The 13,318-nt window shown below is 47.0% G+C and overlaps 1 protein-coding gene across 4 annotated transcripts in view; it reads right to left on the bottom strand.

Moving 5' to 3' along the window:
• mtrr (5-methyltetrahydrofolate-homocysteine methyltransferase reductase) overlaps window positions 1-13,318 on the bottom strand; it is a 131,236-nt gene that overhangs the window by 24,461 nt on the left and 93,457 nt on the right. For 3 of the 4 annotated variants that reach the window (XM_072508984.1, XM_072508985.1, XM_072508983.1), the window contains 2 exons: window positions 12,592-12,787; window positions 4,272-4,390 (listed from right to left, as the gene is read on the bottom strand). In XM_072508984.1, coding sequence (XP_072365085.1) covers window positions 4,272-4,390; window positions 12,592-12,787 — 315 coding nt within the window. The remainder of the gene's footprint in view (window positions 1-4,271; window positions 4,391-12,591; window positions 12,788-13,318) is intronic. The other variant, XM_072508986.1, reaches the window with a different exon arrangement.

Genomic DNA, 13,318 nt, shown 5'->3' on the forward strand with positions numbered 1-13,318 from the left:
GTGAAGCCACTGTGCTATCCATTTGTGCTACCGTGCTGCCCTATTGCATGTAGATCTTTATTGCGAGGGAATTGGAGAAAAAGGATAGTTTTGATACAATTGTATAGGACTTCAGTGAGAAAATATTCAAAAGTATTGATCACAGTTTGGTCTCATACTGAAGGAAGGATATACTTTCATTGGAGACTGTACACTGAAGCTTCACTAGATTGGGATAAGAGGGAGGACCGTGGGCACAATTCTCCAGAAAAGTTTCTAAGCGTGATAGCGAGCGGGAATTGCTGCGAGCTTCCTAGCGCTCGGCTCAGCGAGATGGGCAACGTTAATTGGACCACTTAACGAGGCCTCACAGGCCTCTCGCCACAAATGAAGGCTCACCAGCTGATTCGCCAGGACCATGCTCGCCAACCCCCCCGCTAACAAGGTCGAGCAGCACTTAAGCTACACTTGCTCAGCCAACCCCAGCCAGCTTGCAACAATGGCACCGAAGAGACCAGACCCAAAATTTGGGGATGGAGATCTGGGGAGGCCACTAGACGCCATGGAGGGCAGGTGGAATGTCCTGCTCCCCTGAGGGTCCGGAGAGTCAGCCACAGGGCAGCTACCTGGGATGAGGTGGCGGCAGCTGTCAGCTGGGGGAGTGTGACCAGGAGAACTGGCCTCCAGTGCCGCAAGGACATCAACGACCTACACCGGACAGGACGAATGAGTAGTCAGCAACACCCCCCCCCCCTCTCCCTCCCAAGGGAGAATCCATCATCCAACTTCCCATGCGACTCTCAACCCTCCCTCTACCCCTTCCCCCTCCAACCCACCCCCCCCCCCCCTCCTCCAACCCCTCCCTCCCAGCACTGTGAACCACCCGTGTGGCTAATGATGCCCCCTCTGTGTTTCCTCAGGAAAAACTCTCCCACAATCGTCGGGAGAGGGCACAGACTGGCTATGGGTGCCGGACCTAAGAATCCTCACCTCCTTCGAGGAGCGTGTCCTGGGAGGTGACTGGGGTGGCCGAGGACAGGGCGGTCACCCAAGCGGAGGCTGGTGGAACCACCATGCTCCACCTGGAGGATCTATCAAACGCGAGTTGTTGTTGCCTTACTGACATCTCTCCCACGGATCACATGTCCATTCTTCCGCAGGTCCTCCAGCCGATGCACCGGCCCATCCGGGCGGCACCTTCTCCAGCCTCCCAGGAGAACATCTCGGAGGAGAGCTCCGAGGATGCAACCATTATAGTTGCAACTCAACTGTCATTCCCACCCTCCACCAGCACAGATACACACACACCTCGGTGGGACATGTTAGTGAATAAGCTTTTGGTGAACAATCTGGTGGGCACCACACTGCTGATGATACACATCAGGAGGCAGGAACCCCCCCCCAGACAAGACAGCAGTTGGAGGGTCCCAGCCTGATGCTGAGCCCATGGTACAGAGGTACCCGGAGCTGACTGAGACGATAGGGTGCAGCCAGGACAGAGGGAGAAGTCAGCATCACACCAGCAGATCCACAGCCGCTTGGAGAAGTCCCAGATGCTACGGGCGCAGGAGATGGCACTGGCAATGAGTGTGTAGGTTAGGTGGATCGGTCATGCTAAATTGCCCTCAAGTGTCCAAAAGGTTTAGATGGGGTTACTGGGTTACAGGGATAGGGTGGAGGTGTGGGCTTAGGTAGGGTGCTCTTTCCAAGGGCCGGTGCAGCCTTGATGGGCCAAATGCCCTCCTTCTGCACTGTAAATTCTATGATTCTATGAGCTAGACAGATTGTGATCTCCCATCAGCACCAAGGTGGAGTGGGCAAGTAAATGGAACTGAAGTCAAGATCAACCATGGTCCGATTGAATGGCAGAGTAGTTTTGATGTGCCGTATGGCCTGTTCCTGCTCCTATTATGTGTTCAGATGCAGACAAGAATCTGTATATAGAGCACACCAGAAAACTGTCTTGCTTCCTTGCAGCAGTCAGATCATCAACATTAGATTTGTCATGTGTACCGAGGTACAGTGGAAAGCATTGTTGTGTACAGTCCAGGCAGATCGTTCCATACACGAGAAACATAAGACATACGATAAGTACTGAATACAAAATAAATACATAGACATCGGGTATACGGAATATAGTGCCACAACAGTAGAGAAGATGTGTAGACAGTTCAGTCCATAAGAGGGTCATTCAGGCATCTGGTAACAGCAGGGAAGAAGCTGTTTTTGAATTGGTTAGTGCGTGTTCTCAGGTTTTTGTATCTTCTAATTCATGGAAGAGGTGGGTGGGGTCTTTGATTATGCTTCCCGCTTTCCCAAGGCAGCGGGAGGTGCAGACAGAGTCAGTGGATGGGAGGCGGGTTTGCGTGATGGACTGGGCTGTATTCACGACTCTCTGTAGTTTCTTAGGGTCTTGGGCCGAGCAGTTGCCATACCAAGCTGTGATGCGCCAGGTAAGATGCTTTCTATGGTGCATCTGCAAAATTTGCAAGAGTCAATGTGGACATGCTGAATTTCCTTAGTTTCCTGAAGAAGTATAGGCGTGTTGTGCTTTCTTGGTCATAGTGGCGACGTGGGTGGACCAGGCCAGATTGTTGGTGATGTATATGCCTAGGAATTTGAAGCTGCTAACAATCTCCACCTCAACACCATTGATGCAGACACGGTTGTGTACGATACTTTGCTTCCTGAGGTCAATAAGGGGTGTGATTCAGCGGACTCAAGTTAAAGTCCGCTGAACTGCACATTTAGTGGGGTATTTCTCGGTGCCTGCAGTGCCGAGAAAGATACCGCTATTCGACGGCACTTTGCTGCCTCTTTTGGCTTTGGTGAGGAATTCCCCGTCGAAGACGCTCTTTAAGTAATTTCCTGACTACTCACGGATGGGGCACCATTTTTAAAGGCAGTCCCAGTCATTCGACCCCCCTCTGCGCCGCCACCACAGTCTCAGGACGCCCCCACTTCACCTAACTTACCTTTTCTGGATCCTCACCCCACCTTTTATGGATAAAGCCTCTTCATGCCCAGACCCTGGCACCGCCAGCCTGGCAGTTCACAACTTTGTGAACCAGTATCAAACGACATCCGGTTGAGGCCTCGCTGGTGAGGTTGTTGAATCCCGGGCCCTGGTAAATTGGGCGGGTGCATATTTAAATCAGCCTAATGGATTATTTAAATATGTGCGCCTGGAACTCGCTCAGTGAGAGCAAGATCCAGATCCAGATCACGATGTGCCACGAGATTTGGTTCATTTTCACGAGACATTTTGACGTTGTGACTCTCGATGCAAGCCACGCGCGAGATTCAATGGCCTCGTCGCGACACCTAGTCACGTTTCTGGGCCCATCTGATCATTACCATGCTTGTTCAATGCTTAAGATTACTACAAACATCATTACAGTTCATGGGATAACTCTGTATTTGCATCTCTACAAATTTAGCACATGGTACAGGTCTGTACCATGCGTAATCTAACACCACAACCACACACAACCACACAAACCTTCAAAAGGAACTGGATAATACGCAAAGGGGAAAATACTGCAGGGCTATGAGCAGGGGAATGAGACCAATTAGATCGCTCTTTTAAAAGAATCAACACAGGCATAATGGACTGAACGTCCTCCTTCTTTACAGTGTGATTCGATGCTTCTATCATACAGGTGAGAATAGTCTTCTTGTATACAAATTACTTTCATTTTTTTTCCCCACTCACATCCCTCCTTCCAGCCCACCCCATCACTACCCTTCATTTGCTGCAGCTGCTGATAATGTCCATTGCATTTCTGCTGGGGAAACTAAGGATTGTATCTAATGGCAAATGCACAGACACTGGAAATGCCAGCAAAGGACTATTTACCCACTTTCTCCTCCGTGCTGAATGTTTTACTCCTTCATATCACTGAGGTATTACGATCCCTTTGCAGTCGTCCTCTTCTTCCACTAAGATACTCCCCTTCTCCCCATACCCCATCCAAATCCTTTTCCCCATTTCTTCCCCCGTGTTCCTCCATGTGCTGGGTCTCCTTTCCCTCTCATTCCCTGCCCTCCTAATTTTAGCCTAACTAACCTCCTCTCATCCATTTATCCTCCCAATTTTCTTGATCCAATTACTGCAATAGCACAGCAGATAGGCTATTTTAAGCAAAAACAAAACTCCCTGGTAATCCTTCACCTTAAAAGTTTTGATTACTAAAATTTGATGAATTAAACATAACACACCTATAAATACACACTTTTCTTAAAAAAAACATTTTCGTAGTCAGTATTGACATTAAGAACAGGTCACATACCGGTGCTGTAGGAAACCTATGAATGGAGCAATGCCTGTTCCAGGGCCCACCATGATAATAGGTACTGCAGTATCAATGGGTAGACGGAATAATGTGTTTTGCCGGCTGAAAATAGAAATCTGCAGAAGAAATTTTATTCAGTAGTTAAAATTCTGTAAACGATCTCCATGATCATAAGCGACAAGTTTTTTTTAAACAAAAATCTTTCCAAACAAAAGTGGACCAGATTTTGAAAGGGATTGCGAGATGGAAATGGAAGTGGGCAGCTCTGTATTTCCTCCTGGCAGCCGGCATGTCAGTTTGTTGGCAGATTCCTGAAGAGACTGGGTAGAGTGAAGAGTAGCCAATTAGGCCCTTCAAGGTCAATTCAAACCATGGTGTAGATACCGATTGGAATATTCCAGCCAGCAGTCAGGGTTGACTCCCCATGAGGATGGAATCCCAGCTGATGAATGGAGATAGCCTCCCAGCATCAGACCTGGGGAACTATTTCCCCTGAACAACAGTGGTCTGGCAACTGTAGCTGCTTTTTATTTTATCTTAAGAAGTCAAGAGTGTCTCCATCCTGAAGCATCCTCCCTTTTTCCTGCCTACATTGCAAGTTCCAATCCTGGATGGTGGGACTGCCAAGCTTAGAGTGCTGGAGGGTCTCCTATTGACCCTCTAGCTTCAGGAACATGTCTACCATTTTCAATTGCTCAGGGCTCCTGAACGCGGAGACCAACACAAATATCTTTTCTCACTGCTGTTCACTCTGGACCCCAAATTCAGCCCAAAATTAGAATCAGAGCCTTGGAATGAAAATCTAGTCTAAATGCAGCAAGACCTGGGCAACACAGTTCCACTGGCGGGTGAAAGCAGAACTAGGGGGCATAGCCTCAAAATAAGGGGAAGTAGATTTACGACTGAGCTTAGGAGGAACTTCTTCACCCAAAGGGTTGTGAATCTATGGAATTCCTTGCCCAGTGAAGCAGTTGAGGCTCCTTCATTAAATGTTTTTAAGATAAAAATAGATAGTTTTTTGAAGAATAAAGGGATTAAGGGTTATGGTGTTTGGGCCGGAAAGTGGAGCTGAGTCCACAAAAGATCAGTCATGATCTCATTGAATGACGGAGCAGGCTTGAGGGGCCAGATGGCCTACTCCTGCTTCTAGTTCTTATGTTCTTATGTAATAGCCAGGCTTGGGCTGACAAGTGGCAAGTAACATTCCCCCCACACAAGTTCCAGGCAATGACCAACTCCAATAACAGAGAATCAAACCATCACCCCTTGACATTCAATGGCATTATTATCACTGAATCCCCCACTATCAACATCCTGGGGGTTACCATTGACCAGAAACTGAACTAGACTAGCCATATTAATACCATGGCTACCAGAGCAGGTCAAAGGCTAGGAATCCTGCAGCGAGTGACTCACCTCCTGACTCCTCAAAGGCTGTTCAGCACCTACAAGGCACGAGTCAGGATTGATTGATTGATTTATTATTGTCACATGTATTAGCAAACATTGAAAAGTATTGTTTCTTGCATGCTGTATAAACAATGCACACCGTACATAGGGAAGGAAGGAGAGACTGCAGAATATAATGTTACAGTTAAAGCAAGGTGTAGGGAAAAGATCAACTTAATACGAGGTAGGTCCATTCAAAAGTCTGATGGCAGTAGGGAAGAAACTGTTCTTGGGTCGGTTGGTACGTGACCTCAAACTTTGGTATCTTTTTCTTGACGGAAGAAGGTGGAAGAGAGTACGTCCGGGGTGCGTGGGGGCCTCAATTATGCTGGCTGCCTTTCTGAGGCAGCGGGAATTGTAGACAGAGTCAATGGATGGGAGGCTGGTTTGCGCGTTGGATTGGGCTACATTCACAACCTTTTGTAATTTCCTGTGGTCTTGGGCAGAGCAGGATCCATACCGAGCTGTGATACAACCAGAAAGAATTCTTTCTATGGTGCATCTGTAGAAGTTGGTGAGAGTCGTAGGTGAAATGCCAAATTTCCTTAGTCTTCTGCAAAAGTAGAGTCGTTGGTGGGCTTTCTTAACTATAGCGTCGGCATGGGGGGACCAGGACAAGTTGTTGGTGATCTGGACACCTAAAAACTTGAAGCTCTCGACCCTTTCTACTTTGTTCCCGTTGATGTAGACAAGAGCATGTTCTCCACAATGCTTCCTGAAGTCGATGACAATCTTCTTCGTTTTGTTGACATTGAGGGAGAGATTATTGTCGTCGCACCAGTTCACCAGATTCTCTATCTCATTCCCGTATTCTGTCTCGTCATTGTTTGAAATCCGACCCACTACTGTGGTGTCATCAGCAAATTTGAAAATCGAGTTGGAGGGGAATTTGTCCACACAGTCATAAGTGTATAATGAGTATAGTAGGGGGCTGAGGACACAGCCTTGTGGGGCACCGGTGTTGAGGATGATCGTGGAGGAGGTGTTGTTGCCTATCTTTACTGATTGTGGCCTGTGGGTTAGAAAGTTCAGGATCTAGTCGCAGAGGGAGGAGCCGAGGCCAAGGCCACGGAGTTTGGAGGTGAGTTTCGTAGGAATAGTGGTGTTGAAGGCTGAGCTGTAGTCGATAAATAGGAGTCTGACATAGGTGTTTTTGTTATCTAGGTGTTCCAGGGTAGAGTGCAGGGCCATGGAGATGGCATCTACTGTGGACCTATTGCAGCAGTAGGCGAACTGTAGTGGATCAAGGTAATCCGGTAGGCTGGAGTTGATTCGTGCCATGACTAACCTTTCGAAGCACTTCATGATGATGGATGTCAGAGCCATTGGACGATAGTCATTAAGGCACGCTGCTTGGCTTTTATTGGTACAGGGATGATAGTCGTCTTCTTGAAGCAGATAGGCACCTCAGATTGTTGTAAAGAGAGATTGAAGATGTCTGCGAATACCCCCGCCAGCTGATCTGCGCAAGACCCGAGTGCCCGTCCCGGTACCCCATCCGGGCCAGTGGCTTTCCGAGGGTTGACCTTCGAGAAGGCTGCTCTGACGTCTCAGTGGTGATCTCAGATACAAGTTCATCCGAGGCTTCTGGGGTGGAGGGCTTGCTCTCGCTGACCTCTTGTTCAAAGCTTGCATAGAATGCGCTGAGCTCATCAGGGAGGGGTGCATTGGAGCCGGTGATTTTACATGCCTTCATCTTGTAGCCAGCTATGTCCTGCAGACCTTGCCATAGTTGGCGGGGGTCCATGTGGCTAGCCTGGGACTTGAGGTTGGTCCGGTACTGTCTTTTGGCATCTTTGATGGATTAACTTAGATCATATCTGGCTTTCTTGTATAGGTCAGGGTCACCTGACCTGAACGCCTCAGACCTAGACTCCAGCAAGCAGTGGATATCCCTGTTCATCCAGGGTTTCCGGTTGGGACAACACGGATTTGTTTCTTTGGCACACAGTCTTCGACACACTTACGAATGAAGTCAGTTACTGTAGTGGCGTACTCATTCAGGCTGGTCGCAGAGTTTTTAAATACTGACCAGTCCATTGACGCGAAGCAGTCCCGTAGGAGATCATCCGATTCCTCAGACCAACAATGCACGACTTTCTTTGACGGATTCTCCCGCTTCAGTTTTTGTTATAAGCCAGGAGCAGGAACACAGACTTGTGGTTAGATTTGCCAAAGTTTGGCGGACGATAGAGCGGTAGGCATGTTTGATATTTGTGTAGCAGTGGTCCACGATGCTTGGGCCTCTGGTGGAACAAGTGACGTGTTGGTGGTAACTTGGTAGTACGCTCTTGAGCTTGGCCTGATTGAAGTCCCCAGCTACAATGAACAAGGCCTCGGGATGTTTCGTTTCAAGGCTATTTGTGGTGGTGAATATTTCGTCCAGTGTGATTTTCACGTTTGCATGGGGTGGGATGTAAACTGCCGTCAGGATAACGGAGCTGAACTCCCGCGGAATGTAGTAGGGGCGGCATTTTAGCGTCAGGTATTCTAGGTCCGGGGAGCAAAAACTCGCCAGTGTTGCTAAATTATTGACCAGGAGGTGTTGATTAGGAGGCGGACCCCACCTCCCCTAGCCTTGCCTGAGGCCACGTACAATCCATTCAATGGACTGAGAAGCCCTCTGATTGTAGGGCACAAGTCCGGTGAAGCAGGAGTGAACCATGTCTCCGTGAAACAGACCACACAGCAGTCCCTCAGTTCTCTTTGAAAGGTGAGTCTGGCTTTAAGTTCGTCTAGCTTGTTTTCTAGAGATTGGACATTAGCGAGGAATAGGCTAGGCAGAGGGGCTTTGGGGCCACGTTGTTTCACTCTCACCTGCAGGCTTGCACGTTTTCCACACTTCCTGGAGTGACTGCTTCTTTCCCAGCCAAGGAGACGGTGAGAGTATGCAGTGTTAAGGGAATAGTTGTGTCCAATGAGGTTATTCACTCTGGCCGGTGTGTGGATGGAGGATTTGTCACCTTGCTTGCGGTTCCTGCATCGGTAGGTGGGTCTGCACGATCGAACATTCTGGGTCGCTGTCAGGCTGCGGTTTGTCTTCACAGGTCGGTGGATGTCCAGATCACACTCCGGCGTAGATGGGTCGAAGGGCGGTAAGTGGATGATGTCAAAACAAAGAACAAAGAACAAAGAAATGTACAGCACAGGAACAGGCCCTTCGGCCCTCCAAGCCCGTGCCGACCATACTGCCCGACTAAACTACAATCTTCTACACTTCCTGGGTCCGTATCCTTCTATTCCCATCCTATTCATATATTTGTCAAGATGCCCCTTAAATGTCCCTATCGTCCCTGCTTCCACCACCTCCTCCGGTAGCGAGTTCCAGGCACCCACTACCCTCTGCGTAAAAAACTTGCCTCGTACATCTACTCTAAACTTTGCCCCTCTCACCTTAAACCTATGCCCCCTAGTAATTGACCCCTCTACCCTGGGGAAAAGCCTCTGACTATCCACTCTTTGTCTATGCCCCTCATAATTTTGTATACCTCTATCAGGTCGCCCCTCAACCTCCTTCGTTCCAGTGAGAACAAACCGAGTTTATTCAATCGCTCCTCATAGCTTATGCCCTCCATACCAGGCAACATTCTGGTAAATCTCTTCTGCACCCTCTCTAAAGCCTCCACATCCTTCTGGTAGTGTGGCGACCAGAATTGAACACTATACTCCAAGTGTGGCCTAACTAAGGTTCTATACAGCTGCAACATGACTTGCCAATTCTTATACTCAATGCCCCGGCCAATGAAGGCAAGCATGCCGTATGCCTTCTTGACTACCTTCTCCACCTGTGTAGCCCCTTTCAGTGATCTGTGGACCTGTACTCCTAGATCTCTTTGACTTTCAATACTCTTGAGGGTTCTACCATTCACTGTATATTCCCTACCTGCATTAGCCCTTCCAAAATGCATTACCTCACATTTGTCCAGGTTAAACTCCATCTGCCATCTCTCCGCCCAAGTCTCCAGACAATCTAAATCCTGCTGTATCCTCAGACAGTCCTCATCGCTATCCGCAATTCCACCAACCTTTGTGTCGTCTGCAAACTTACTAATCATGTCTATGGGGTCACGGTTGCGGATGAGGCGATGGCCGGGTCAATGTGTTGAGGTCCGCAGCGTCCTTTCCAGATCGCGACCTTCCTTCAGAGGACGGAGGATCTCTAGACCTGCAAGTAAATTTAAAAGGAGTGTGCTGGAATACCCCCGCTCCACTTGCCTGGATGAGTACAACTCCAACAACACTTGAGACGCATGACACCATCCAGCAGCCTGTTTGATCGACACCTCTTCCACAAACATTCAGTCCCTCCACCGCCGACGCACAGTAGCAACTTTGTGTACCATCTACATGATGCACTGCAGGAACTCACCAAGGCTCCTTAAGCAGCATCTTCCAATCACATGACCACTACCACCTAGAAGGACAAGGGCAGCAGAGACATGGGGACACCACCACTTTGGAAGTTCCCCTCCAAGTCGCTCACTATCTGACTTGGAAATAATTCGCCATTCCTTCACTGTCGCTGGGTCTTGGAACTCCCTCCCTAATAGCACATTGGGTGTACCTTCTCATCAGGGACTGCAGCGGTTCCAGAATACAACTCACCACCAGCTTCTCAACAGAATTTGGGATGCGCATCGAACCTTGGCCTAGCCAGCGAAGCCCACATCCCCGAAAAATCAATTTTAAAATACATCTTGATCGCTTTCAAATCTTTTTCCGAATGTGTTGAGTTTGCAGTTTAATGTCCCATCAGCATTAGGTAATCCTAGGTTCAAATCCCTGTGACAGTACATTACTCAATGTTAACAAAAACAACTATGCAATTTGTAAGAACTTACTCAATGTTCTGCAATAAATGCAAGGCAACACGTATCACTGCAGATGTATGCAAGTAATCTAAGATACATAACAATTTCCAATAGTGTTTATCATATAGGGCGAGATTTTATGAGGTGCCGTGGTCTCTGCCCATGCCCCCATTGCACCCCACAACCCTCTCCACCCCGCCATCTAAAAAGTCAGCATGGGAGTGGGATGTGGATCCTGCCCGCGATCCTGGGAGCAGCATTAATTCCTTTAAGGAGAGACTTCTGCTCCTTTCTCAGGGGAAAGTCCCATTTACAGAGCTGTCAGCCAATCACATTGGCTCAGCAGTACCACTGGGAGCCACGGCTGAGGAGCCTGGACTGACAAGTGAAGTCCATGGCAGGAGGAGAGAGAAAACAGAACAACAGATCTGTTAGTTCGATGCAAGCAGTAGGGAAAACGTTAACTATTATAAGAACTAGACACTAGGAAAATTATTAGGCAGAGTCATTATGGACTTGTAAAAGAGAAATCATGTCTGACAAACCTGTTGGGAGATTTTCCTTGATAATGTTACTTATCGCATAGATAAAGGCAAACCAGTGGATGTGGTGTATTAAAATTTTCAGAAAGCTTTTGTTAAGATCCTGCACAGGAGGTCAGTGAACAAAATTGGAGCACATGGGATTTGGGGTGATATACTGACATGGACTGAAAATTGGTTAACAGACAGAAACAGAGGGTATGAATAAAAGGGGCACTCTCAGGATGGCAGATTGTGGCTAGTGAGATACTGCAAGGCTTTGCTGGGGACATAGTTGTTCATAACTTATATCAATAATTTTCATGTGGGTTCCAAATGTAATATTTTCAAATTTGCTGATGGTGCAAATTGGGTGGACTATAGGTTGTGAGGGGGAAGCAAGGGGCCTTCAACAAACTTGGACAGGTTAAGTGAATGGGCTAGAACATGGCCATTGGAATGGAATGTGAAAAGTGTGGCGTTACCTACTTTGGTAGAAAAAACAGAAGGCAGAGTATCTCTTAAATGGTCAGATGTTGGGAAGTGATGTCCAAAGGGACCAGGGTGTCCTTGTTAATGAGTCACTGTAAATATGCATGCAGGCGCAGCAAGCATTTAGGAAGGAAATGGCATGTTGGCCTTCATTTCAAGGGGATTTCGGTACAGGAGAAAAGGTATCTTGGTTGCAATTGCATGGAGTTGCAGCTAGTGTATTGTACAGAGTTTTGGTCTCTTTATCTGAGGAAGAATGGAATTTGCCATAGAAGGAATGCAAACAAGGTTCACCAGATTAATCACTGAGATGGGAGGATTGTCTGGAGGAGAGATTGAGAAAACTGGGCGTGTATTCTCCAGTAGTTTTGAAGAATAAGAGGTGACCACATTAAATACAGGGCTTGAAATGGTATCTGTAGATAGGATATTTCCCTTGACTGAGGGGACAGAACCAGAAGATATAAGGGGAAGGCCATTTAAAAGTGAGGAGGAGGAATTTCTTCACAGGGTGGTGGATCTTTGGAATTCTCTAACCAGAGGGCTGTGGAAGCTCAATCATCGAGCATGTTTAAGACAGAAATCGCTAGGCTTCTGGATACTAATAATATTAAGGGGTAGTGGCAGAAAAATGGCATAGAGGTAGATCATCAGCCATGATCTGCTTGAATGGCAAAGCAAGCTCAACTCTGCTCCAATGGTAGCTACATATGTACCAATGACTGAAGGCAATCACAACAAAATTCAATTCGTACTTGTCAATAGAACAACAAGTACTCTTAATTCTTGGCTCCCCACTTTCATCATTGTTCCAATTACAGACCGACCTCAAACCCAACCTGTTGGTCTATAGCAGTTCTCTGCTATTTGCAAGCCTCATTCCAAATCTAAAGTAAAACCGGGGAGATGAGAAGTTGCTGCAACATATTTCAAAGTTCTAAACAAAGATCCCGTCCACAAGTATCCTACTGTTAAAATGAGTCACAATCTAGTTCAATCGGAGCACGGTTTCACTTCTATAACGTTTTATCACATGGCACATACCTGTGGCAGTGAAATCCCATTTGACAAGCAGTCAACAATTGTAACTTTGCTTTCATAGCTCTGAAGAATTGGTGCAACTTGCTCTGCCAGCCAACCTGTGCATACTCCCCTTCGGGCAACTGACTTCTCGGGTGAAGATTGGAATTCGACGATGTTGAAAACAAAATGAAGTTTACCAGGGTAATAGTTAGATGAACTATAAAGAAATTTTTGAAAATGAATGAATTCAATAGGATCACTAGTATTTGCTCATGCCCACCATTACCCATCACCGTGCCTCATTTTGCTTATTATTCATTTTCCACTTAAACATTTATTCACCCAAGTCATGGCGACGAGACTGATTATAGTTAAATTTCATTATCATGAACTTCCTCAGGACTGACAATAAAGATTGTCATATCAGTGTATTCACTGTAGTACAGTTTGGTAATTTGCTGCTTTAAAATTTGAGAACACAGCAATTTAAATTGCATGTTGTTTTCTGTTAAAAATGCTATACAGAGTAGATTGCAACATATTATTCATGCATTTCTCACTGCATGCTATTTCTTTTTTGATAACTTGTCCAAAACATTCCTGAGTTCTAGGCAAAGACTGTGGAGTTTTGCCTCCCTCCTTTCTTGAACAGAGATGCAGTTTTCCAATCTTCTGGGACCTTTCCAGAATCTGTGGAATTTGGGAAGATTACAACGAATGCTTCAGCCACCTCTTTTAAGATCCTAGG

This window comes from Scyliorhinus torazame, chromosome 6 (assembly GCF_047496885.1).
Source record: "Scyliorhinus torazame isolate Kashiwa2021f chromosome 6, sScyTor2.1, whole genome shotgun sequence".
NCBI classification, from domain to species: Eukaryota; Metazoa; Chordata; class Chondrichthyes; order Carcharhiniformes; family Scyliorhinidae; genus Scyliorhinus; species Scyliorhinus torazame.